Genomic DNA, 28000 nt, shown 5'->3' with positions numbered 1-28000 from the left:
TGTCATACAGTGTTCATTCGTCTGTGTAAAGATTACAGAACTATTTTGCAGATGTGTTATTTAACATTGAACTGTTATATGATATGTGTTTACTAGCCTACCACAAACTTAAATATGGATTCCAGAAAATGTTATTAGAAGTTAGAGTAAAACAAATCCAGGTTTAACGCACTGGAGAAAAATTGATTTGTGTGATATTCCCTTAAATTTTGAGAGGTGCAGTGTCGGTAGCGTCATCATCGAATTGTGTTGGTGCGCATTAGTTCTGTATGCGAGGTGTAACACTGACAGTCCGTATTGAAAGAAGACGAAAAAACATTTTAAGGTTGGTTTACACAGAGGATTCATATGTGTTTACGTGAGTTTTTGCGTTCTGTATTCAGCGTAATAATTGTCATACATTGTCAAACATAAATGCAGTTAAGATCAGTAGTATAGCCTAGTTCAGGTTTGACTACCTCAATTTATTTGACAGAAAGTAATGTAAACCTTTTCAACGTTTTGACAAACACTGTGTATGGGTTACATTTTAAGCTACATGGCTTGTTGCAACTTTGGCAACATGTTAATGTGGAAATCATTTGACTGCCGATAAGATGCCCAGTCTGTCAGGAAACAGAAACTTGGCAGCAATTAGATAAAAGCTTGAGGAAGTAAATCTAAACAAGGTGCTGCGTGTCTCTATTTGTAGACATATCTATAAAACATATACTAAAATATACCTGTCACTAGTGTTGTCGTTAAGTTCTTCAGCTTCACGTTTATTTTATACTGTTACTTCTATGTTATTCTGTAGTTGACAATGGGCAGCGAGTGAATGTGAAAGTCCAAACCTACCCAGAGACTCAGGGCACCAAAGGGATTTCTGTCCTCAAGAGGCTCTGCAGATGGAGTCAGGCTCAGGTGACCAGCGGGCCCAGGGCCCTCAGGTGCTGGCCAGGCCCGGGCAGCATGTCACTGAGGACAAGGAGCACCTGGCTGAGACCTCCACTACAGACAACGTTTTGATCAAGAGACCAAGGACCCGAGGAGAGATCCCTGTGAATCCAGACACATCAGTGTGTTCCCAAAGTCATTCTCCTTACACATTTGTAACAACCTTGGTGGTCATTTATCATTTATTGGGGGGGGGGGGTATATAGTCTGTTGTTAATGAAATGTTTTTTGTTTTGTCACAAGGTACAAGGAGAGACTCCCGGGAAGACTGGAAATGAGAAGAAGAAAAAAAGGAGAAACAACAAGAGAAGAAAGAGAGTGGGCGGAGTCGACAGCAGCATGGTCCCAGCTCAAATCACCGTGGAAACGGGAGAGACGAACAATCAAGGGACATCAACCAAACAAGACCAGGAAACGATGGACCTGCAGACCCAATGCCAACAACAAGACAACCAGGCGGCCACCAGTCAGCCTCGGCCCCAAAGCGACCCCAGTCACCTTCAGACAACTGAGACGAAACAAGCAAACCCCAGAAAAGAGCAGAAGGTGCAAGTTCAAACCCAGACAAAGAAGCCTAAAAGCAGGAGCAGGGAAACCCAGACCCCCATTGTTACTCAGAACACACAGCAGACACAGACGGACTCTTGTGAAACTGGCCAAACACATCCGGGCGGCCCCTCTGACACGACCCCAAACCAAGATGACGGCACTGACCCTAGCGGGCCAAAGCAAAACAACGGCAATGACACCACTCCGACCAAACAAGATGGCCATCCTGACGCTAACAATCTGCCGACAGGTGCACCGACGGCTGGCGAAGCCAGAGGCAACAGTGAAGGATCAGAGGCAAAACCAACCACAATTCAGAATCCAGACAGGCAAGAAAAGAAGGACCCGCCATCCGTAGAAGGCCAAGAAGCTGCCCAGAACCAAGAGGGAAAGAAACCCCTGTCCTATGCTTCAGCAGTAGCGGGAAAGGATGCAGAGACTGAGAAGGGATCGAAGGTTGAGTCTTCCAAGGATGGTGATCAACACAGAAAGACATCCCAGAGCAGAGGAGGCCGGTGAGATGACTGTGTTCACACCAAACGCAGATTATTATTAAGCAAAATATTTGCGCGAATTAAACAAATTTCCGAATCGCATAACAACCATCTGCCTTGTTGATATTACAATTATGTCTTTGTCTCTTTTGACTCGTTTCACAACAAACACGTTGCAGTTGTAATATTGTCTGTGTTTGTGTGACTTCAGAATCCAACCTGTTTGTGTACAGTTACTTAAGCAATAAGCCCCAAGAGGCCGTGGTTTACCCTGATTTTAGAACAGGTAAGGGGAGTTGTTAGGCACGACGCAAAGCAGAGTGCCGAAAACCCCCTTACCTGTTCTAAAATCACATACATAAATCGTTGCCACGCAACAGCCAGATGGACATCTTTGCCGTCTTTTTCAATTTGAAATATTCGATGCGCAGTAATATGGAATGTTAAAGAACGTTATGAGGACAACCTGTGAGGTTATGCTGGATTTTACAACGGCATGAAATGTTTATAGCCAATCACAATCAAGGATGGGAACAACCAGTTTTACAAAGTATATTTCTTCTTCGTCAACAGGGAGCGTTCCCCAGTGAGGAGTCCACCTGGTGTCCCCATGTTCACCTTCTATTCCTACGCTGTGCTGGACAAAAAGTTCAGGTTCAATCAAGAACATGACAAGCTGTGGCTATGTATGAAGAATGAACATTTACAGCTGGAAATTATTACTTTTGTGTGAGTAAAGTTGATGATAGGCTTGTTTGGGTTTCATATTAAATTGCACTTAATTTATTCATGCTGTATTAATGTAATCATTTTTTGTTAATTATTTATTTTCAATATTGTATATATATTCAATTCGGATTTTCAGAGGCTTGCCTGGACAGTCAGGGTATCTATTGGAAACAAGAATTTCTGTGGAGGAAAGCTTAATACCCAGAGGACAATGGTTAACTTATCAATATGGCGTGCAGCAACGACAGAAAGAGATAATGGAATTGGCTGACAGACATATTCAGATTCCACCTGAACCACAAATAACAGGTAAGAAATAAACCATTTGAAATCAATGTAATCAATCTTAACTTTATATCATAATGTATAACAATCTAAACACTCTTTCCAGAATTGCACCTTTATGAAGGTCATATTAATCGCATGGAATCATCGTCATGGTTTTGGGAAAGCTGGACAAAATCAAAACAGCAGCAAATCTCTGATGCCTGGCTGAAATCTGCTGTTGTGCTCCTGGACAAAACCTTCGACCAATGGGATCCTTTCAGGAAGGGCAGCACTGAGACCTTGGCTCAGAACTTGGCAGCTTTTCAGAAAACTTTTAACCCAACGTATCCAAGAGTTTTTTATCCAGATGGTACAAACCCTCCATTTGTGAAGGTTGGTATTTGAAGTACCTAGTAGCTATTTCTAGAACAAAAACGTAACTGTAAATATGTAACAAATTGTGAATCAAATACCATACATGTACTTACAAGTCTGATGTGGTCTTTTCTACTTACACAGATTTCAGAGCTGATCTTAGAGCGTTTGTTGCAGCTCTTGAGGGGAGCATCCCATCCAGCAAAGAGCTGGATCGCTAGAAACCCTCTTGTACTTGGCTTGTCTGTATTCATGCTCTCCAGGCAATGTGACATAAACCTTGGAGTGAAAGGTTGGGCCGAGCTTTGCTGTTTGGTGTCCTTAGGTAATGCGTTGGACAACAAAAACATTGAAGGCTTGCGCAATGTCCTCACAACCCCACAAAAGTGAGTTTCAAAACGTTTTTCCCCCCAACGTCTTCACAGCGTACTCCTTATACCATAACAAACGTGTGAATTTCATAATAGTTTCTTATACCATTGATCAGATTACTTAGTCAATATTGAGTTTGTTTATAATAATTGCTGCTATCTCTGTCCCTTCAGCACTGTGCTGGGTCTAATGAACTACTGTGCACAGCACACGGTATCAGAGCTGCCTCTTCTGGTTCCTCTACTGCACACGCTCAGACAGGCTGGTGCAGATGCTGACAGACTTGCTCCTACTGTAGAGGAGCAGAACTGGTCAGGACTGGATCAGGTTCCGTTCAGCATGTTCAGGGAGAGGGTGCACGGTTTACCTGACAAAAGAAGGTAATCGACTTACAGCGCGGAACTCCAACCTGCAAGTTAACTTACAATGAAGCAGTTTTATTTAATCTGTTGCGTTCTTCTGTTATAGAACGATGATGACTTTGATCAAGAGTCACATCTCTCTGGCTAAAGAGATGCCTCTGCTCTTGGTGAGCTGGCTGTCTATGGTGGCTCTGGAGGACATTGAAGAATTCTCCAAATCGACAGGAACCACTCCAGAGAACCTGATCCAGACCCTGATGTACAGGCTTCGGAAGTATGAGGAGGACACAGACCAGAACAAATCACAACAGAATGTGGAGGTATGTTCCAGATGGTATATGTTCACCTCCTCCATCAGACATTGTGCTCTGTGTATCAGACGTATTCATTTCCCCCTCACATACAGGCCACTAAGAAGATCCTGACGCATATTCTGGAGAAAGTTGAGAAAGACAAGAAGAGGTACTGACATCTGAACTCTTACTTGTGACTCATTGCCTATACTGTAAATGTAATATTTGGATTTATGCATCGTGTTTGTATTTTTCGTAAATAGATTACTGGATTCTGGATGTGTGCTGCCCATCCTACTGTGTTGCTTTAATGTTCTGAAGAGCACTTGTCAGATGGTGCAACTGGTACCGTTTTACCGCACAGCTGTGCTGTCCTACCAGCTTGTACTGAAAGTGGCTGAAATTCATGATGCTCTTGCAAAAAAGGTACGGGTTGGCTTTCTGTATTTACTGCTTCATTGGCGTGTAGTTTTAGTATCGTAATAACTGTTGTTTTTTCTTCCAAACTCAGGATTCTGAGGAGGACAGGCCTGAGAGGACCAAGCTGGGGAAGATGCAGCAACATGTTAGCCAGTTCAGAGATCGACTTCTTTATCATCCCCTGCTGAAGCAGTCCAAAACACTCACCTACCCCAGAGAAATTGAGGTAGAAATCTAATAGAACTATATTAAGTACCATTATTATTGTATTCTCCTCACTATTCAACTTGTAGTCTGTATTTAAATCGCAAGATCCCTTGGTTGTTCACATGATCAGCAATCCTTATGACACATCATCACCACTTCCATTCTGTTAGTCTGCTGCTGACTAAACTACAGTGTACTAAAGCCTCAGAAATTAATACACACATTCAAACCCCTTGAAGTGTTGAGGGTATAATGTTGTGGATATTTGTCATGTGGGTAGATGTGGGATGCATTGCTGCGGGTGGAGTGCTCCATACCGGGCGTGTCCGCTCAGTGGGCGTCCTGCATAGAGAAGGACCTGAAGAAGAGGATCTCCACGGTGAGTTTGGTTCACACGGCTTGGAAGGACTTCTAAGGTAGCCTAAAATGAAAACACCTGTCCCACTAAGTGTAGTGGGTTGGTCGTTAGGTCGTTTTTTGTTGTTTCTAACTATTACATTACTTACCGCTGCCTATCTTGGCCAGGATGCTTTTGAAAAAGTCTCAAGAACCTTTCCTGGTTAAATAAAAGTTAAATAACAAAATTAAAATTAGCAAGACCAGTTTCCCAGCATCTGGGGTTCTCTGCTTTCTGGACAAAGATGTTTGTCTTCATCCACAGTCCAGCGATGTGGATCAAGTGGTGGTTTGCTGCCTTCCGATGTCAGTAGAGACCTTAAACAAGAGCCATGAGCTCATACAGACCTGCTTACAGGAGCTGTGTCACACTGCCATTAAGAACATCTGCCAGGTAAACTATCAAGTTGCTCACATTCAAATCGTCCATTGTTAGAAACCAGTAAATTGGACTGATCGTCAAATGGCTTGAACATCATTTGATGGCTTGTTTTTCAGGCTGGTAAAGAGGGAGACCTGATGCAGACGTTGTTTAGCCTGTCACACAAGCTTCCCTCCAAAGTCCTGTCCTCCATCGTGGTTGAGTCCGCAACACGATTTGAACAAAGTACCGTGGAACAGTTGCTGAACCCTCAGTCTTCTGTCCACCACCTTCTTTTAAAAGGTATCACAGATATGTCATCATAGAATTATTATGGGCCTTTTACAGGCTAGTGATGTGCAGTTGTGCTTGTGTCATCATGTATTACATCATTCTCTATGGGGTATTGTGACGCAGGTGACTGGAAGGTCATCCAGGTGGATGAGGAAGCTGGTGAGGTGATTGCCAGCTGTCAGAGGGACCTGGGGTCCCTGGTGGAGGCTCTATGTCACGGAGATGTACCCCTTCAACACCTGCAAACTGCACTAAAGCACAGACAACAGTTTATAAAGATCTTTCGCCAGTGTACGTGCCCACACAACTTTCTTTGCAAGACTTGAATGGTATGTTGCCAAGAAGAGTTACCAGAAATATTCAAAGTATTTTGGTTGTTTCCTGCATAGATAAGATAAATACCAAAGTAGAGGGACTTCCTGCGAAGGCAGAGGAACTGTTGGCCCAGAGAGAGAAAGACGTCAAAAAATTCATGGAGCAAAGAAACCACATGGACACTCTTATCAAGATGATGAAGAAGGTGTCAGAGAGCATAACAGGTGAGGTTGACCAGAGAAAAGTATGTGCACAAAAATGTAAACCAGAACAAATAATGGTGGTCAGGATAACTGAGGTGTGCTTTAATCATTTTTGTGTTTAAATCTTGAACCCAGGCAGTTTTTTTTTTACATTTTTATTTCCTCCCAGTTCCTGAGATCTCCACACTTGAAGAGCAACACAAAGCAGATCTTCAGCCAGTGAGCTTGGATAAGCTAGTGTCAGTCCAAGCCTACGGTGTGGAAGAGGCACCAGGAACCTTGGACCCGGATCTTTGGTACAGTGCTAGCTTGGAGGTCCTGAACATGGCCAGAGAGATGCATGAGGTCCTTGACAGCAACCTGCTGCTGTCTTCCTGGGTGGACGGGGCTGCGGAATGGGCCTCGGCTCAAGGCAGCATCTCCACCCCTGTGTCGACGACCCTCGCTCGAGTCTGCCGTGAGATCTGGACCCCTCAACTGAAGAAATTCTGTCAGCTAGGCCTCAGGATAGCTGCTGCATCGGTTACGTTTGAGGAGCTAGACCAGGCGCTGAATACCATGGGGGACCAGGGAGAAGGGGTGCAGATGAAGAAGGAGATGAGCCTGATGTCTGCCAGGCTTGAGGGGTATCAGGAGCCCGGCTGGGTGGAGACCAGGCTCCAGAAGATCCAGGAGTACCGGCAGCTCCACAATGCTGCAGCCTCGGCCAGCGCAGTTCTAAAGATAGTCAATCAGTTGCAGCTGAAGGGAGACTTCAGTGAGATCCATTCTCTCACACAACTGGTAATATACTCACAAATTCTGTTTCCAAAATTCTGTTAAAATTTGTTTTATTTAGCACCCTTACCGTTAGAGGTGCCAAAGGGGTAGTCTTAAGTGGAATCGAATGTGTTCTCCAAAAAGTCTGTATTTAAACATTAAAATAATGAAATACTGTTTTCTCATTTGATATACAGAAGGAACAATCATTCAAGCAGAGGGTTTTGGGTTCACTCACTAAAGACCTCATCCGTGCAAAGCGGCACCTATCCACAGTTACACTTAAACACACGGAATGCCTGGAGGCGTTTCTAGAATGCCACAAGCTAGTCAGCTGGGTGAAGGACAAGAGTAAGCTGCCATCAAACAGCCTGAGCTGTTAACTTTTAAAGCATGATGAGGGATTGTTCAGTAAACCTGTTAACTTAGTGCAATGTACCGAGGTATGGCTTTAGTTGCATGTCCGCTCTTTCTGTCTCTCCGTTTACAGATATAAGAGATGTGAAAGTCTTTGTGGACTTGGCCTTCATCTCAGCTGGGGAGAACGACGCAGACATAGATAGAGTGGCCTGCTTTCATGCTGCGGTGATGGGATTTAGTCCTTTACTATATTCCCTCAAGTCCACTGCCAACTTCAAAGAATTCATGACCTGTGCCGGGCAGGTGTGGGAGACCCTACGCAGGGATAAGACACTGCCAGACAAACTGGTGAACTATTCCTCCTTGACTTACAATTGCATTTGCAGACATGACTTTCTTGGAGATGTTGATATGTGAATGTTGAGTTCTTTTTTACATAGAGGGACTCCACTCATTCCCTGGATTGGCTGAAAGAGTTGAGCCAGACCCATGGTTCAGTGGAGCAATCGTCTCTCGCCCTGGCTTCGGCGATCAATGCCCAGGGGGTGTACCACATAAGCTGGTCAGGGAAACCCACAGAGAAGGTGAGTGTATGGATCATGGTCTTATACAAGGCCGAATACACAATGTACAGTCTACGTACATTTGAGTTCAGCTTCATCTCCCCTGTACATTTGAGTGTAATGAACTTACTTTTGTTTGCAGAGATGTCTGCAGAGCTTTCTCTGGGTCAGCGTAAAGAAGGATAATGCTGATAAAGATCACAGCTTGGAGGAGCTACTGGAACTACAGAACAAGCTAATGCTGATGTCTTCCAAAGGAGAGCATGGCAAGGAACAAGTCAACAGGTTCACCCAGGTCTGAAGGTTTTATCCATGTTTGTGTTGGCCTTTGCTTGGAGACTTTTACAACAACAAACTGATTTGTCTTCTGGTTTATCCCTCCTGCTTCTGAAGGTGTTTGAGGGTGTCCAGAGACTGAGTTCCATCCTCCTCCAAATGCAGTCTTCGGGCAACATGCTTTTTCGCGAGTGGTGTGCAGAGATCCAGTGTAGCGAACAGATCCAGCCGTGCATCCGAATGAGCTTCTCGTCCCTGCAGGGTAAAGCAATGGTGTACCACGGAGAGGTGACCGAGCAGCTGCAGGGGCTATGTCGCTCCATGGAGATCTGCCATGAGGAGTGGTGTGCTTTCCTCAGAGAGAGGCGCTCCGAGTTCCACTCCCTGAACCACTACACCTCAGAACAGGTGCTCTACCTGTGCCAATGGATCTACAAGATAAGCACTTGGCAGGTCTCAGTTCCTCAGCAGGTGTGGCACCTGTTGTCTCCCATTAAACCTGCGTGCACCCTGAAGGATATCAGGGAGGCGGTGGCCCAAGAGACCAACTTATTTTCTAAAGACCTCACTCTGGCAGATTGTGAAGATGAACACTACGAGGAGCTTCGTGGAAGTGATGACGATGATGAAGTTACGGAGCTGATCGAATTCTCTTCGGACAGTGAAGAAGATGGGATGGATCGTCATGGCGTTGACCTTTCACCTGTGACACACAGGGATCCCACTGATGAGGATGTACAGGATAGTGTGGAGGCTCTCTGGAGATGCTTTAAAGACGACATGCCAAGATTCCTCAAAGAACTTCTGGACATTTCCACCCTGGCACGTGTCCTGTCATGCCTCTCAGACATGAACCAGCAGCACATCAAACGGAAGCTGCCGCCTGCACTTCAGGAAGGGAAGCCTAACCTGGTTCTCTGTCCAGTTGGCGAGGCTTTAAGTACCACTTTATCGTTTTACTTAGAGAGCCCGGAGAAGCCAATGCCCTCTACTGATGAGGTGCTGGTTTGCCAAAACGAGACCACTGAGGAGCAGGTGGAAATCTTCCTCCGTCGGGCCCTGGGACAAGGTGTCACATGCAGCCAGCAGAGGATCTACACGCTTGTGAACCCGGGGATGCTGGGCTATGATGTCAGTGTGGCTCTAGGGGAGCATTTCGAGACCCTGGAGAGAAGCGCAGGAGCTCATTACCGCCTGGTGATAGTCAGCCCAGTGATACACCAGCACACTTACGTCCCTTCGTTCTTCAGCAACCACAAAGTGCAGGCAGGAGTTGTCTTAACCACAGAAGATGCCAAGAGATATCTTCATCACCACTTTACTGTTCCGGTGCGGCACAGCTCTGCCCCACTTGCGTATCCAGGCAACCTGTCAGTCTGGGTGGTGTCATCTACCCGTCCTTCAGTTGGTAAGTGGAAACAAGTGTCAGATTCTAGTGACTATGTACTGTTTAGAATGTTGTTGGTACATTTTCACAGCATTTTTCTGCTGTTGTTTCCACAGGAAAATCCCTTTATGTTGAACGCTTGTTTGAGAAATTCAGGCAGAGATCTACAAACGCCCGACACGTTAGAATACGTCTGATAGAGCCACAGATCGACCTGGACTCTTTCCTAAAAACCCTGTCGGAGAGACTGGCTACTCTGAGAGAACATGATCCTGTCTTGCTACACATTGATACAGCTGCAGTAAGTGTATGACAGTGTCCTTCTCTCTTCCATTTGACAAATGTTTGTTTATCTGATGCATGGATTGATATGTGTTGCGTTTAGTATCCATGATGTGTTTGTTTTGGTCATTTTCAGGTTAGCTCTGGACTTGAGGAATTCCTCTTTGCTCTCTTGGTGCTGGGCTGTTTGCATGATAGCCAGGGAATGTTGTGGAGGAGAAATTCAGCACACCTCATTGTTGTTGAGACTTTGAGACCAGCTCTTCATACTCAATCACAAAAAAAGGAGGTATATCACTTGTATTGTATTCCCAATTACATCTACCCGCTAAACAAAAATATATAAAGTAAACGTAAAATGATTTATTGAATGATTTAATCATGCTTGTCTTTACAGATGAGAATCGGACTTCTTGACATTTTACCCACCATTCAATGCAGACCACCACTGGAGGTGAAAACCCTGTTGCTTTCTAAACATGGCAACACGAGAACACACGAACCATTGATGGATGAGCAGGAATTTGCCAGTGAAGCAATTCAGAGACCCTACCAATTCCTAAAGCGCTACAACAGGAATGAGAACCTTGATCATTTTAAGTATCCTGAAGGATCCAGAGAGGGAGATCCGATTGACTGTCTGCATCACCTTTTGTCAAATTGTTCAATAAAAGATCCCTCTTGGGCTGAATTGAAGAACTTCACCTGGTTCCTCAACGTGCAGCTGAAAAACTGCGAAGATTCAGTATTCTGTGACCCTGACTTCCTTGCTGATCATCTACCAGGTTTCAAGAACTTCATCGTCAAGTTCATGATTGAAATGGCTCGGGATTTTTCCTCTCCGTCTTTGAACACCTCTGACCAAAGCCCTTGTCCTTTTTTCGAGAGCAACCCAGAAGATGATCTTCTGTCCTGTCTGACAATTCGGAAACGCTGGGAACATCAGTCTCACCCATACATTTTCTTCAATGCCGACAGATTCTCAATGTCTTTCCTTGGCTTTCATGTGCAAAAGAATCCCAGAGGAAACACTTTCAATGCAGTTGATCCCCAAAGCCACCGGGTGCTAATGGGAGACGTGATGACATCCAAACTGTTTGAGGGCCTTCAACAGCAGAAAATATCCCTCACAGAGGAGTTTGACAGTTTGGCGCGAACAGAGAAGATCAAGAGAATCTCTCGTGTTGTTGGTGCCCAGAAGGGAATCATGGGAGAATTTGACCCAGACCCAACTTATGAGCTTACTGCTGATAACGTGATGAAGATGTTAGCCATTCAAATGAGATTCCGTTGTGGGATTCCAGTCATCATCATGGGTGAAACTGGCTGTGGTAAAACCAGATTGGTCCGCTTCCTCTGTGATCTGCAGAGAGAGGGAAGAAATGTGGAAAACTTGAAACTGATCAAAGTTCACGGAGGAACCACAGCTGAGATGATCTACAGAAAGGTGAGGGAAGCAGAAACACAAGCTCAAAGGAACCACAGAAACCACAAACTGGACACGATTCTATTCTTTGATGAGGCCAACACCACGGAATCGATCTTTGCGATCAAAGAAGTCTTGTGTGACAAGACTGTGGAAGGACATCCTTTGAAGACAGACACTGGCTTGAAAATAATCGCCGCCTGCAATCCTTATCGGAGACATACCCCTGAAATGGTAGAACGTTTGGAACGCGCTGGGTTAGGATACAGAGTGAAAGCAGAGGAAACACAGGACCGGCTTGGCAAAGTCCCTTTGAGGCAGCTTGTTTACAGAGTCCATCCGTTGCCTCCAAGCATGGTTCCATTAGTTTGGGACTTTGGCCAGCTGAGCGATGCAACAGAGTTTTCCTACATTAAACAGATTGTCTCGAAGAAGGTAAAGGATCATGGTTTACCTGATGAATGCTTCAGAGGAATATCAATGGTTCTTGCGACCTCTCAGTCATACATGCGCAGCAGAAAGAACGAGTGCAGCTTTGTCAGCCTCCGAGATGTGGAGAGGTCCATGCAGGTGCTGGTGTGGTTTTACCTCCTCAGTGAACATATTTTCTCAGATTTCCGTGAACTCGGCAGTGTTCAGAAGACATGGAAGTGTTTAGCACTGGCAGTAGGTGTGTGCTACTACCCATCTCTTTCTTCACAGGATCACTATCTGTCATCAATCAGCAAACACTTTCCAAGCACACTTAATTCGGCAGAATCACTGCAACTTGAGATTTCCTCATGCCAAGACTTATTCCTCAAGAACATCGAGACGAGAGACACAGTGGCTAAGAACATAGCCCTGAAAGAGAATGTGTTCCTAATGGTGGTCTGCATTGAACTCAAGATTCCTCTCTTCCTGGTTGGCAAGCCAGGGAGCTCGAAATCCCTTGCTAAGACAGTGGTAGACGAAGCCATGAAGGGCCATAGATCTAACTGCAGACTCTTCCAGAAGCTCAAACAGGTTCACATGGTCTCCTTTCAGTGCAGTCCTCACTCCAGCCCCGAAGGAATCATTGGAACTTTTCAGAATTGTGCTCGTTTTCAGAAGGACCAGAACATGGACGAGTATGTGTCAGTGGTGGTTCTAGATGAGATAGGGCTTGCTGAGGACTCACCACAGATGCCACTGAAGACCCTTCATCCACTCTTGGAAGATGGCTGCATTGACAATGAAAGGCCTGACCCACACATGAAAGTTGGATTTGTTGGGATCTCCAATTGGGCCTTGGACCCAGCAAAGATGAATAGGGGCATTTTCCTGTCCCGATGGGATCCCAGTGAAAATGAGCTGGTGGAAACTGCAAAAGGGATCTGCTCGTCTTCCTCACCCGTTCTTCTAAAAATCAAACATCTCTTCCCTCAACTGGCCAAGGACTTCTTGGAAATTTGTGATCAGACAAAGAAAAATCAGTTCTTTGGCCTCCGTGATTACTACAGTCTGGTGAAAATGCTCTTTGCCACTGTCAAATGTACAGGACGAGAGCCAGATGACAGCCAGCTGGCAGAAGCCATCTTGCGCAATTTCAGTGGACAGCCCGAAGGTTTTGATCCACTCATTTTCTTCAAAGACATCTTTCAGAACCACAGAGATGTACCCATGCCAAGCACTCTGCAGATGGTTGAACAGAATCTCGACTGTGGCAATAAGCAAGAGAGTCGGTACCTTCTTTTACTGACCACTAACAATGCAGCCCTACATATTCTGCAGCAACGAGTCTTTTCCAAAGGACACTACGCATCCCCTGAGATTGTGTTTGGCTCCGGCTTTCCCAAGGACCAGGAGTATGCTCAAATCTGCCGAAATGTCAACCGGGTGAAAAGCTGCATGGAGACAGGTCGCACTGTAATCCTTCTGAACATGCAAAATCTTTACGAGAGCCTCTACGATGCCTTGAATCAGTACTACGTTTACTACAGTGGACAGCAGTATGTGGATCTGGGCCTGGGTTCCCACAGGGTCAAGTGTCGGGTCCACAAGGACTTCAGGCTGGTGGTCATAGAGGACCAAAAAAAGGTTTATGAGCAGTTCCCTGTGCCCCTCATCAACAGGCTGGAGAAGCACAGAGTTGACCGGAGCACAGACCTGACCCCTGGGCAGTGCAGGGTCCTGGCCAAACTCAAGCAGTGGATGCAAGAATTCTCAGGTGGGGATTCTGAGAATTTCCAGCTTTCTGACGTGTTCATTGGCTTCCATGGGGACGCCTGTGCAAGTGCACTCCTGCAAGCTCTAGAGTGGAGGGAGCAACAAACGGAAGATGGAGATGTACATCCGCATCTAGAGGATTCCGAAACTGATCCCTTGGAAGAGGTTGAAGCTAATGAGGAAGTTGCCAACAGACGTCAACAGGATGTAAACAGTGATCATGAGGAGCAGAAGGATGTGTTGGTGGAGAAGATTGAGGACATGGACATGTTAGATGATGACGATCCAGAGCAACAAACATGCACAGACAGAGAAGGGGATGAAGTAGGCATGGAAATAGATTTGAATGAAGAAGAACTTGAGATTGAAAACCCAATTAAGCATACTGACCAGGAAGACGAGCTCTTTGAATCAGCCAAGGGTTTCATGTTGAATTGTGCCACACCAGACTCAGTGTTGAGGCTTAAGTACTCAGACTTAAGTAATCAGGAGAAAGAGAGGCTTCAGAAAATGTACTTCCACCAGCAGCAGCATCGCTCTCTCAGAGATTTCATGGAGGTCTACTTGAGTCAAATGAACGATTCCAGCAGGTTTGTAGAGGTAAGAAACAGACCACACATCTCTCGCCTATTAAACCATTTGTTGTTTTCAGGCTTCTTTCAGGTTTCCAGCATTACTCACCATTTCTGTCTTCATTAGGTCACTACATTCTCCAGCTTGCTAACCAAATCGGATGTGAGAGGGTTGGCTAGTGCTCTGGGTTTGGACAACCAGAGACTTCTCCTGCTCTCCCTTCACCAATTTGACACAGAACTATCCTTCAGCAGCAAGATTGGGTAGAGTAACTCTCCTTGATATAATATAAGAAAAATATGTATTTTCGTTCAAATGTATTTTTATACATTTCTCAAACACTTGGCTTTTTCAGGGGTTTCCTACGAGATGCTGGCCACATTCTTTTTATTCAAATGGACATAGAGGAATCCCACTGCAGTGGAGAACTCATTGCATCAGCAAAGTATACTTCAAGTCAAGAGGCTAAATTGACAATCATTGTAACGATACACATTTACATATACATTTACAATCCATACATCAGTGTTTCTGAAACCTTCCAACTTTGTTTACAGGTACTGCACCATGAACTACTTGATCACTGCCAAATCAGATCAGAACAGCATTGTGGTTTTCATCACCAAGCTGTCCCGGATTCCAAGGCGATCTAAGTACATTGGTTTCCAAGGAGGTGGGTAACTGACAGATGAAATGCATTTTTTTCGGTATGGATGTTTGTATCATACAACAATAAAGTGTTGGGTATGTTGTTTATGTAGGAGTTTGGCACTCTGTGCATATTGATGACCTACGGGACACAGACGACATGAGCTTGAACCTTTCCCTTTTCTGTGGAACGTCTATCAGCAAACTTCTGACTGCAGTAAATGACTGTGAGAATGTCCAAAAGGTAAAAGTAAGTGACTGCATTCGTGTATGCCATCTTCCTCATCTTTAATCATTTCACAATCTGAAAATGGATTCTTTACAAAAATTGTTGTTTTAGTCCTTACCAATAGTCATTAATATAAGTGAGAGAGCCAGTGAGCTGTGTGGTCATGTGCAGGTACAGGCGGAGACTGCATACCTTCATGGTCTATCCCTGGTGAGGTCCTGCGTCCAGAAGGCCGTGGGTCTGTTAAGAGAACCCACTGGCATGACCTCCAGAAGCATGAAGCGCATGCACATACTCCTGGCTCTGCTGGGAGACGATCAAGCGGACATAGGAGGTAAACACAATTGCCTTTTGCAGCTGTGGTACTAATACAAAGATGCGATGGATAGTCTTTGATTTCCAGTAAAAGTTTGTATACATTTTATATTTGTATATTTTTCCGTTAAAACAGCCCGCTTCCAGGAGGTGCTGCTTGCAAGACTAGCAGGAGTCTTGGCTCAGAGGGAAGAACTGATGCCACAACCAGGGGAGTGGGTCAACATAGAAGCCAAGAAAAGCCAGTCTCTCCAGGAAGGAGGAACTTTAAGGTAGAGTTTAAAAGCTACTGACAGAGGGAATTACATCACATGAACGGTGCATAATTGGAGTTGTGCTCTGTTCGTTTCCACATCTTCAGACATACATTGTGGCGTCGTCTACAGTCCACCCTGACTCCACTTCTGGCTGGGTTTGTGGAAATGTTGGATCGGAACGCCAACCTCGACCTCCTCTTCTGTGCTGGGCTGAGCCCAGGACTGACCCAGCTGTGGCTCAACATTCTGGAAGACAAACAGATTCTAGATTTCGTCACTCTTCACAGTTCCAGGTGATCTATTGAATATGAGGAGATTTATTTTGGTGACTTTTCCCTCAATCTGGCCATTTATGTTACTGTTATCTTACTGTCCTGTTGTAGTGGTAGCGATCAAGAGGTGCCGGTGCAACACGACTTACTGTTGGGTGTTCAGGGACATCCTGCTGCTGCCCCCTTCAGCTGGCTAATCAGAATGAACTTCCACAGCCTGTTAGAGGAGTCAGAGTTTGTACCAGGTAAATACCGACTAACAATTCAGATTTGCGTATTTGCGTAGATACGACAGGAGTGTGAGTTGTGCGATCGTATCAAAATTGGTCTGTCCCTCACTTCTCTTAGCAACCAAGGAGAATAGCAGCTATCATCGGATTCTGCAGTTTGTGAGCAGTGTCACTAACAGTAGGCTGGGCAGCTATCTGCAGGCGCTCTCAGACCAGGAACAGTCTGAGTATGGCCATCGCTACCTCTGTGACTTCCTGCTTCTCTCCTTCCAGATCAAGTCTGAGGATGAGTTAAAGGTGCAGATCAATAAATTACATTTTTCATGGATATTTCATATGCAAGTGTAAGGTGTAAGAGTGTAGATTTTTCAACTTAAATTCACTATCTATATATTTTTTTTTACTTTCACTCCTTAAAAGTTTTGGAAAAAAGTTTTGAAAGGTTGAAGACGATTTTTTGTGTGTGCTTTTTTTAATATATATTTTGTAAAATTTTTTGGGGTGAAACAGTTTTTAAGATTTTTTATTTAACCTTTCAAAACTTCCTAAACAGTTTTGGGAAAATATTACATTTCCTCTATCCTTTGTCAGTTGTTCACAAAGGCAATGCTGGGATGCGTGGCTGACCTTCAGCGGAACATGAACGTGACCCCTGACCTCTCCCCTGCCTGGGTCATGGCTGCAGCCCGACACTACACCCCTCGCCTTGACACTCTCTCCCACATCCTGCTTCTCCAGCCTCTCCAGCCTCTCCAGCCTCTCCTAGCCTCACAGATCGTACAGCAGGGCTCAAAGACGGAGCCTTCAGAAATGGTGACAACAATACCTAGCCTGTCTACTTCCAGTCGTGTACTGAGAATGTTGTCCAGTGTGATTAAACCTTGTTTTCTGGCAGAGCGAGGACATTTTGGCTCTTGGTATCTGTGTAGAGAGGACCAAGCTCCAGGTTGTGAGCTCCTTTGAAGAATGTGAAGCCTTCCTGCGCCAAGTGGAGCTCCTTCAGCCGTGTCTAGATCGAGCTTTTGGCCAGAAGTACAGAGCACTCTGCAGCCCCAGCTGTCGCCAGCACTTGGACTCCATCAGGTAGTCCCTATACTTAACACACTAAGACCAGACACACAAACAGGGATCTGCCGCTCAACGACTTGCGACTTTTCTTCTGGAAGGTCGATATGGAGTGGGATGCTGGTCGTGGCGGCGTTCATCCAGCAGGTTATGTTTGAGGCTAAACAGAGGGACGATAGATTGAAGGAGCTGGCTCTCAAACACTGCAAACTTCTCCAAAAAGTAAGTTTTAGAGGATTGACGTTGAAAGTACCTCTGGGTTTGGGATGTAAAATGGATGTTTAAGTTGTTGATGTTGTCCTCCCAGCTGATGCAGGACTCCCCTGATCTGAGAAGCGTGGGCACACTGCAGCAGCTCATGCGCATCCTCAACTTCTATCACGAGGAGTGCATCAGCAAGGACCTAAGGTCAGATCCTCTCTCCCAATACAATATACATCTTAGATCTAGGTTCTTGTAATAAGCGATGGTGTATAGGTAATAAAGGCCCTTATCAGATGCTTAATAACACACATTTATGTTAGTAAGACCAAGTGTTTTATACTGTTATTAGATAGGGTTAGGTCTAGGGTAAGGGTTAGTGTTATCGTAAGATGCGATAAGCGTTAGTTAATGGAATAAGGGCCTTATTAACGCTTAAAACAAACACCTGGATCTAAAGTGTCAACAAATAAATTAATCAAATGTCTGTCACATTAATGCCTAATGTACCGTGAGGTGGAAGGTGTATTATCATCATATTTGCTTCTGCAGGTTTGGCATTCATTGCCCAGTGTGCCTGTCTGAGCTCAAAGATCCCTCCGTCTTGCCCTGTGGACACGTCTTCTGTCTACCCTGCCTCCAGAGAAGCATTCAGGCCGACAGGCGTTTTTGTCCCAAGTGTAGGGAAGTGATTCCACCTAACTTCCAGCCTAACACTTCTGAGAACATCAAGTAAGTTAAACGTGTATTGGGATTTGTGTCTTTGATTATGTCACTGAATTGAATTGACTTAGATGCTGAAGAGTAAGGTGTATGTGGGAAATGTCCTCCCGATTGATAGTTCGAATCCATCCCAGGCCCTCTACTGCCTGTCATCCTCTCTCTCTCTCTCTCTCTCTCTCTCTCTCTCTCTCTCTCTCTCTCTCTCTCTCTCTCTCGCTCTCTCTCTCTCTCTCTCTCTCTCTCTCTCTCTCTCTCTCTCTCTCTCTACCCCTCTCTCTCTCTCTCTCTCTCTCTCTCTCTCTCTCTCTCTCTATCCCTCTCTCTCTTTCTCTCTCTCTCTATCCCTCTCTCTCTCTATCCCTCTCTCTCTCTCTCTCTCTCTCTCTCTCTCTCTCCCTCTCTATACCCACATTTTCTGTCTTCTCCAAACCCACTATCTCTATCAGAAATAAGAAAATATAGGCAGAAATACCATAAAATAAACCCAACAACAATAGATGTTCCAGTGGCTTATTCAGTGTGTGACTGTGTTGTGCTGGATCACTGTGCTGTCCCAGGGCAGCGCTGCAGCAGCATGCAGAGGTCAGGGGCTGCTGCAACTCCTTCTTCCTGGAGGTGGTGTCCAGGTTCTGCTTATTTGATGGGGACAAGCCCGGAGAAGGATTGATCGAGCTGCTCTTCTCCCTGCTCATCTTTGCACAGGGTGAGGCGACCTTAACACCACGTCTACATAACGTGACTAAAGGCTGCCGTTCAGGGGCGGTTCTACACGGGGGCCTACAGGGGCCAGTGCCCCTGTTAAAATGTCCCTGGCCCCCCCTGTGGCCCCCTGAGCTGACTGAATAAAAATAAAAGCAGTTTGTATGATTTTAATGTAAAGCAAAAACAAGTATTTAATGTTTAAATATCATTTGTTTCTGTTTTTTAATGTGCCCCTCTGATTAAACACTGGGCCCCCCTTGGCCCCCCCAGTAAAATTTGTCTAGAACCGCCACTGCTGCCGTTGATGTTACAGTAATGTGTTGATTTGGCGGATGTGGTTGTTTTGGTTGTTGTGGTTGGTGTAGTTGTGGTTGATGGAGTGGTGGTTGTGGCTGTTGGGTTGTAGGGGATGTATACAAGACCAGACAACTCACTCCCTTCTTGGAGTGCGTCGATAACAGCCCAGTGGTCCGCTCGGTGCTGCCTAAACTCCTGCTACAGTACAGGTAAACCAGGACACTAGAACATACACAAACACGCGCACACAAATAACTTTTTCTGTGTAATTTTGTGTTATTTCTGTGCGTTATTTTGTGTTGTTTACTGGTTTTTGTCTCAGTTTTGAGCAGGTGAAAGGTCACATCCAGTCCTACCTCCGGAACCTGGAAGAGAACATCATGAACCGTGAAGACCGGACTGAGCTTTACCTGCTCTTTGTCAACTGTTTCCAGGTAACGGTCTCCTCCTAACTCTCCCACATTCCAGATTCATCACCCCCTGACACACTGGATATGAGTTATGTCTTGTTGTTGGTTTGTTCTAGGACTCCCTCCACTGTCCAGGAGGAGGGAGAGGATTGGAGGAGGGCAGAAAGCAGCAGAAGAGCCTACAGGAGGAGGCCAGGTTCTTGGGCAGGGTAGCCAGGAAGCAGACCCCGGGACGGCAGGAAGACCCAGCAGAGTTTCTGCTGACCATGGCTCGCCTGAGACTGTGCCTGGCCACGGCTGCCACACTGCTACAGAGAGCCACAGCCCAGTCCCAGGGTGAGGAGAACTTAACAGATGAAATGCAGCCTCGACAAATGGCAGACAGTCATTTACCTTTCAAGAAAATCTATTTTGATCTGACGTCAGACAGTTTTGTAATATCCCATGCGTTCCGTTTTCCCCTCAGTTGATTCGGGTTGGTCTGGAGAGGTGGTGGAGTATCTGGGGCAGGTGGAGGCAGTGTGTGACTACTGTGGCAACGACTGGTACAGAGTGTACCTGCTCCGAGCGCTCAACAAGCAGGCTGGGTTGGACTGTGTGCTGGGCGTGATGAACACCCCCCGGTGGGCATGGGTGTTTCCCCCAGAAGTCCTCAGGCTGCAGGTACATCTCCGCCCCTCACATACCACCATAGGATGGCATTTGCTTCTATTTGTGTCTCCACGTGCTCACCATAGGATGTATGGTGAACATACCGTCTTGAAAAAAAAGATAAAAACCTTTAAACTGACATTAGGTTTTAGGCGCAAGGAAAAGCTTGTTAAAAGTAAAGTCTTCTTACGTGCTGACTGGTTGCTTTGTAGCGAATGATTCCAGAGGAGGTGGACCGGTTCCTGTGCTGTGGGCCGGCGTACCAGGCACTGAGGGATGGGGTGGCCATGGCCCTGCTGGAGAACAGCCCGGATCCGCTCATCACAGAACTGCAGGTCAGAACCAGGACATCTACGTAGGCCTACAGCTCTACAGTATAGGGATCATCCCCTAAGGGATTTTAACTGTGATCTGTATTATGGATGCTCATAATTGACACTGTAGCCTACATATTTTTACCGGTTAATACTATCGGTTAAACAGTGTTGCCAATTTAGCTAGTCGCTTGTCTAGATTTAGCAACTTCACCTTCCCTAGTGACACAAAAGTTGTATGTAGCGACTTTCTGCTACTTTGGCAATCCCCGATTTCATAGATGAGCAGCTGCCAAATCACTGTTGTATTGTATTTCTGTGTCGTTACAGCCGTCAGTCATGTAGGTACAGCCGGTATTCTGTGTCGTTATAGCCGCCAGTCATGTAGGTACAGCCGGTATTCTGTGTCGTTATAGCCGTCAGTCATGTAGGTACAGCCGGTATTCTGTGTCGTTATAGCCGCCAGTCATGTAGGTACAGCCGGTATTCTGTGTCGTTATAGCCGCCAGTCATGTAGGTACAGCCGGTATTCTGTGTCGTTATAGCCGCCAGTCATGTAGGTACAGCCGGTATTCTGTGTCGTTATAGCCGCCAGTCATGTAGGTACAGCCGGTATTCTGTGTCGTTATAGCCGCCAATCATGTAGGTACAGCCGGTATTCTGTGTCGTTATAGCCGCCAGTCATGTAGGTACAGCCGGTATTCTTGAATTCAAAGTGTTTTCGTTTTGTTTGTTGACACTCGAGCAACGGTTATCAAATTTCTTTCTTTGAGTATCCCTAGTCTGTCTGTTTCTCCTCCCCAGAAACATGGAGGTGTTACTCCCTCACCCTTGGTACACCTGGTGTTGGCCTTGTTCAGACAGGTCACCTGTCGCTTGGCGTCTCGCAAAGCAAACATACGTCCCACTCCACAGGTAACTACTCGCGACTGGGCCGCTATTGGCAGAGGATACAGATATGTCTATGCACTGCTCTTCAAATTGTTGTTTGTATGCACCAGGAAACAAAAATGCTCGAGGACTTCCTGAAAAAAGTAGTGAATACAGAAGAAGCCAGGGCGTTCTGCATATCGCTGCTATCCAATCGGATTGGTGGGTTGAACTCCCCTGTTCAAATCAGCCAGGCTTTAACTCCTCAGCGGCGCATCCTGGTGGAGCTGTTGGTCCATGCAGGTGCTGTGCTCCTCACTGGGAACCCACTCCTGGCTCCTCTACAGCAGATCTCCTCCCAGCCTCAGAGTATGACGGTAAGGCCTTCTTCTATGGGCTAGCTGTCAGCACTACATAGTCTGGAGAAGGATTCAGTATGTAAACATCGTGTTGATCTGCAGGTCTCCTTCCTGCCCACCATGCCTGACGATCACACCAGTGAAGCTCTGCAGTGGATGGTTGGACAGGGAAAGATGCAGATGTACTGTGAGTAACTCTTTTGTTTGTTGGCGAAATTACCTGTATTTGTAATTTTCTCATTTGTATTGTTTTGTTTTCAAAATGTACCGCAGCAACGATTATCATGTTTCTTTTCAAATTGTAGATTGTATCAACGACCATGCGTGTTTTGTTGGGGAGGTGAGAGATTACTTAATTCAGTTTAAACCAAATTCTTATTTTCAAACATAAGGACAACATATGTTATCATGCTTAAGTTTTCTGTAAATGTTTGATGTTCTTGTTTTGCACAGTGTGGTAAACCTGTGGCAACATCCAAATGCCCTGACTGTGGGGAGCCAGTGGGAGGCATGAATCACAAACCGGTTTCTGGATTCACCATGGCTGGATCCAGGTTTGGCACTTAAATGTAAACTTTAGTTTGGGAAGTTGTCTCAAAGCAGTCTTTAATCAGCCTTGTTTTCTTGAGAGTTCATGAGTACCTGTGTAAACGTAGTGTAAAGGATAGGACAAGGACCGGACACATTCTGGGGGATGCCAGGACAAGGATTGAAGCCCCAGAGAGGAACCTGTCACCTGCCCAGTCCAGAATACTACGACTGCTCACCCATCTAGCCATGTTCCAAGGAGCCGTCATGAACCACCAGGTGAGGCTTGTTCTCCCCCTCCAGTAAACTACATGTTGAAATGATATTTTGTATAATAATATAAACATAATTTAGACCCTTGCTGTATATGACAGTGTTGTGATGTTACAGTATGCTGTGATGATGAACCTGTCTTCACCTCATTCATTGTAGGGAGTCAGCAGAATGATACACCCGCATGTGGGAGACGTCAGAGAGTTCCTGTGGAGGCACCTTGAGAAGGACATGAACGAGCTGGGAAGTGTACTGGATCAGAACATGGACGACACCGCTGTCACGCTTCACCTGGTCCTGAACACTTGTCTAGAGTTCCCCACTGCTGGTAAAATCTGTTTTTACTTGGTATCCACAGTGTCCTTATAGAGTGATGTCAGATTTGATCTGACACCCTCTCCTTGAATTTGACACAGCGTCTCGCCATGCGAGGCCGGACCTGTCCTCCAGACGTGGCCGGGAGCAATGGGAGAGGCTGGTCTGTGAGGCAGCCATCGACCCAGTCATCCAGGTAACACACTGTCACACAGCTCTCAGATAAGACCCTGTTTTTCTATGGAGCCACATGTTTTTCTATGGAGCCCTCACAGCAAATGTGTCCATTCAACACCCAAATTCTACATTTTACTCGCCAAGTGTTGGCAAGTAAAAAAAAAAAAAACAAGGTCATGAGATGAACTTACAGTACATAAACACTTCAGTGTTATCATCACTTTGACGGTTGCGGCGTTCTGGTTTGTGTCGACAGCACCTGAGGGCCAAGCTGACGAAGGCCCAGCACCAGATTAGTGCTGACGACAGGCTGGGAGGAAGCCCTCTGATGAAGCTCCTCTACTCAGACCCCCGGTCCCTGCTGCCCCTGCTGAACCTGCCCTCAGACTGCCCCACGCACCACTCCTCCTTCTGGAGTCTTCCAGAGAGCCTGACCGTGGAGCGCTTCTCCCAGCTGGTGGGCCAGGCCCAGAAACGCACCACAGTGCCCCTGCTGGCACTTCTCCTCAGGAAGGTACCCCAACCGATTCTCTTTTCTTATTTGATGATTTGTGACCCCAAACTATTCTATATTGTGATACATTACAATTTACTGTATATTGTACGTTGTGGTGTCACAGAAGATGCCCTGTGTAAGCATGTGTGTGTGTGTGTGTGTTGTAGGTGCAGTGTGTGAGGCAGCTACATCACCTTCCAGCGTTGGCAGCGTTGCAGTCTGACCTACTGCTTGTGTTTCCACCGTCTGCAGACCTGACCAATCAGACCATTGCTCAGCTACTGCAGCAGATCCCAGCAGGTATGTACACTGGAGATCAACACAGTGTGGGAAATGAAGAGTTAATTGTGATATTGGGTTGTTTTGTGGTTGATTACGGGTGTGTTGTGTGACGGGCAGTGTGCAGTTGGTTGATGGTGTGTGTACTGTAGGTAGTGTGTGTGTGCGCATGTGTATCGGAGACAGCCTGCATATGTACTTTGTGTAGGTGTTATTTGTATTCAAACAGTAGATACTGCACTGTACGTGTCCAAGACAAATGTCCTTTGGAAGAATAAAATGAGATCTGATCTTGTGGCTGCTGCTGTAGGTCCCCAGAAGAAAGGGTTGCTCGCCCGGGTGCAGATCTTCACAGAAGTGTGGAACTCTCTCCGGATGGAGGTGGCCAACAACTGTAAGTACCTCCACGTGGAGGAGGCTCTGTCTGCCCCCGGTACCCCCAGTACCCCTGGTACCCCCGGCTGTAAACGGCTGCTGAAAGTGACCTGGCTGAGTTCCTCCTGACCTGTGTGCGTCAGACATAAGAAGCAGATTTACTGTCCTGTATGTGTGTGTGTGTGTCTGTGTGTGCGTCTGTGTGCGTGTGTGTGTGTGTGTGCGTCTGTGTCTGTGTTTCATGAACACACACGCACACAGATGAAGATTTACCGCCCTACATGGTATGTCCTGACCTGTGTGTGTGTGTCACGGGGAATAGATTTACCATATATGTGTCCTAACCTGTCTTTCCTATGTGTGTGTGTGTGTGTGTGTTTGTGTGTGTAACGAGCAGCAGATCTGGGCGTGGCCCCCCAGTTGTGTGAGAAGGAGCTAACGATGGACAGCTCTGGGGAGTTTTTGTCGCCATGCCGACACGGCCCAGGGTCCTGTCTGCAAGTCTTACTGAACTTCCTGTCCCAGACTCACAACAGCCTGGTCAGTGAGGCGCGGCGACTCAGTCATCTGGACCATGGGTGAGGCTCCAAAAAGTTCCAAAACCGTTTAAAATCATATTAAGAGTTTTTGATATTAACAGTTTAGTTTTTTTTCCCTCTAGTTTTTTCCTCGTCTTCCTTGAAGGTTTATGTGCAGTTCTATGGGTGTATGTGAAGCCAATGTTTGACATTAATTGTAAAAAAAAAAAAAAAAAGGGCCATAAAAATTCTATTAATTTGATTTTTAAACAGACTTGAGGTTTGGTTTTCGACATATTTGCTCTCTCTGGCAGCAGTGACTACAGTGTTCCCCTGGAGGGAGTATCAGAGACTCAGTTGACCCTGTGCCATCCAGAGAGAGAGCTGCTGCCCCTAGTGTTGGCTCACTGCCACTACACCTTGAGGAAAGGCAGGGCGGCTGACTGCAGTTACAACCTGCGGGGTATACAGGCTCAACTGGCACGCAGCCATGTGACTGGGAAGCCCCTTATAAAAGCGGTGAGAAACAGGAATAAGTTCATAAACTCCAAGCTAAATACATTCCCAGGACACAACTAAAGCTATTCACGTTGTCTGAACTACGTCTCTTTCCTTATCAGGACACTTCGAAATACTTAAAAAGACATCTGCAAGACTTCTCAGTGGTTTTAACGGAGGTCAGAGATAACATTCCTCAGGTAAGCAGAAATGTACATTAGTAGATGTTACGTTTTTTTTTTTTTATACACACTTGCGACCACTGATTTCATACTCTGGACCCACATGTTCTGCAACAGCCCGGGTTAACACAGTGGTTCTCCTATGGGACTTGAAAAGGGACATTTATCTGGAGGTCAAATTCCTCAACCCGTTTACCACTCTTTTTCCATGAACTGGGAGAGGTTTGCCCTGCCAGGCTCCACTGAGCGCGCTCCGTTAGCAGTTGTTCTGTCCCTGTCACAGGAGCCTCTGAAGGGTTCGGTGAGCGGGGCCATCAGATCCGGCCTGCGCTCGTACACCGACGTGTGCGACGCCGTGTTCGCCCTGGAGATCGGTCTGCGCTTCCTGGGGAAGATGGGCGGGAAGCCTGGGGACTCGCTCCTGACCTACCTCACAGACACCCTCAAGATGGGCCCACAGATCTCCGGCAGTGTCAAGAAGGTAGGGGTTCTCCCTCCCGAGATGCTGTTGTGATCGACATAACTCATTAAAAAGCTTGAGATACTCATGGAAGGTGTTTGGATGAACGTGGTCCTCTTAGGCCCTAGGGGAGAGCAGGCTGGGGCAGAGCCTCTTCACCTGGCAGCTTCTCACCAGCTGGAAGTCTGAGCTCCTGCTGAACACTGGGCAGGTTCGTATGAGCCGCCTCTCTCCGGATCTCTGATGAACAAACTCTAATCAGGAACTATGATTGTGGGCAAAGTCAGAGCCGCTCCTGAAGGAAACACAAAAGCTCTGCGGTTCTAAAACGTTCTGTTGTTCACCCTCTGGGAGCACTTTCAGTTTGTGGTTAGGTCAACCCTCTCACCCAGTCGACCCCAGATGACCTCTGACCCTGTGCACCCACCAGTAATTGACCCCCTACAAGCACATCAGCCCAACCCCCCAGGGTTGTAAATCTGGAGAAAGTGTGTCGCCAGACATGGCATACCAAACGTGGAGCCAAAACAAGAAAAACAGATATCCCGACTCAATTGAATCGTATCGTTAGGTCTCCTTATCTTAACAGGTGGTGATGATTGTCATGACATGTATAATTATGTTTGATTTGGAGATATCATTTGGTTCATTTGAGTGTCTTTGCTGTGTGTAGGACCCATTTCAGAAACTCCCGCCCGAGTTCCAGGAAGAGCTGTCCGACGAAGAGAAGAGAGAGCTGGGGGTTTTCCTCGCCGTCACAGATGTGGAGACCTTCTCCCTGGAGCTGCATGAGATTCTCCTGCTGAAGACCAATGGCAGCGCTGCGCAAGAAGCTTACCCACCACACTGGGAGTACGAACCTTCTCCTCTCGTATCCCCTGTGACCCTCGAACACAACTAGCAACACGTGCAATCACATGCAGACTGTGTGTGTGCTGGCTATGGAGTGGTGTGTCTGTGTGTGTGTGTGTGTGTGTGTGTGTGTGTGTGTGTGGGTGTGTGTGTGTGGGTGGGTGGGTGGGTGTGTGGGTGTGTGTGTGTGTGTGGGTGGGTGTGTGTGGGTGGGTGGGTGGGTGTATGTACGGGTGTGTGTGTGTGTTTGGGTGAGGGGGACAAATCTTTAACACAGAATTTAAATCCTTTGATTGGCAGTGTTGTCACTGTCGAGCTGTTTTCATATCGATTTGAATACTCTATTTGGAAAGCGTGCCATTTCGGGGCATCACCACTCTGATGTTTAAAGGAATGTTTTTGTATTCGGTAACAACAACATGGGGGTGTCCTAAAGAGATGAGTGGTTTTGACCAGGGGCCAGAGCGTGACCCCTGCAGGCAGCCATCTGTCAGGGGAAAGGGGCTTAAGTGATACAACCTCTGCCAGCACAGGTCAGCTCTATATACCCAGCAGCTGGCCAGAGACTGAATAGGAATGTTGAGAAACAATAGAACCACAAGACTAACTGTTGCTCTTTCTCCTCCTTCCCTGCTGCCTGCAGTATTAGGTCCACTATGGAGAACCATCTGGACTTGAAGAGCCTTAAAGCCCTGCCTGGACTGGAATCGCTACCGGAAGAGCTTACCCTTAACAAAGGAGCAAGTGCATGGAGGATTGCCGTGCAGTTTATAAAAAGATAATTTTGTTTAATTTTGCTGTTTTTTTATACGCTGGTGTTTTATTTTTTTTAGTTATTTTTAATCTGTTTTGTGATGATTTTATTGCACAAATTAACAAAGTCTTATTGATTGTAAAAGCCATGTTAGATAAGTGACCAAATCAACATTTGAAAGAGAGGCAGCCTGAGGTTTTTTTCAACTGTGAACTTGATTTATTATTTTAGTTTTAAGTATACTGAAGTATTTTTTTGTTGTTGCAAAGAGCAAGGTTCAAAACATTCTTAAATTGATTTCCTTTGTTGTCATTTGTAATTGCTTCATGAATATTGGAATAATATAATATTGGGAAAAACTTTT

The 28000-nt window shown here is 46.1% G+C and overlaps 1 protein-coding gene across 7 annotated transcripts; it reads left to right on the top strand.

Annotated features, from left to right (window-relative positions):
* On the top strand, positions 1–28000 carry rnf213b (ring finger protein 213b). 7 transcript variants are annotated; one of them, XM_047031658.1, is made up of 65 exons: positions 218–358; positions 797–1058; positions 1180–2000; positions 2553–2708; positions 2845–3017; positions 3100–3368; positions 3495–3736; positions 3896–4102; positions 4191–4404; positions 4491–4546; positions 4641–4803; positions 4889–5023; positions 5285–5383; positions 5666–5794; positions 5899–6064; positions 6179–6346; positions 6445–6594; positions 6743–7356; positions 7530–7683; positions 7823–8040; positions 8133–8276; positions 8398–8550; positions 8649–9939; positions 10035–10225; positions 10337–10489; positions 10598–14413; positions 14513–14649; positions 14742–14831; positions 14944–15059; positions 15148–15284; positions 15435–15597; positions 15715–15850; positions 15940–16128; positions 16219–16352; positions 16456–16634; positions 16929–17150; positions 17233–17420; positions 17504–17624; positions 17710–17810; positions 18156–18196; positions 18227–18335; positions 18884–19029; positions 19435–19534; positions 19648–19759; positions 19852–20071; positions 20202–20398; positions 20599–20721; positions 21505–21615; positions 21702–21947; positions 22032–22116; positions 22235–22269; positions 22383–22483; positions 22586–22736; positions 22890–23058; positions 23147–23241; positions 23479–23736; positions 23886–24018; positions 24308–24391; positions 24770–24950; positions 25205–25409; positions 25511–25588; positions 25854–26051; positions 26152–26241; positions 26704–26882; positions 27526–28000. In XM_047031658.1, exons 2-65 carry the CDS (start codon positions 888–890, stop codon positions 27662–27664), a joined length of 15552 nt encoding a protein of 5183 aa, XP_046887614.1. In that variant the 5' UTR covers positions 218–358; positions 797–887; the 3' UTR covers positions 27665–28000. The 7 variants fall into 7 exon arrangements, with proteins under 7 accessions (XP_046887615.1, XP_046887610.1, XP_046887614.1 ...); XM_047031659.1 differs by having other exon boundaries at positions 1–325; positions 10035–10219; positions 18156–18335; positions 25208–25409; XM_047031654.1 differs by having other exon boundaries at positions 1–325; positions 18156–18335.

This window comes from Hypomesus transpacificus, chromosome 13 (genome assembly GCF_021917145.1).
Source record: "Hypomesus transpacificus isolate Combined female chromosome 13, fHypTra1, whole genome shotgun sequence".
NCBI lineage: Eukaryota > Metazoa > Chordata > Actinopteri > Osmeriformes > Osmeridae > Hypomesus > Hypomesus transpacificus.
The sequence above is the reverse complement of the archived record's forward strand: the minus strand, read 5'-3'. Positions and strand labels throughout refer to the sequence as shown.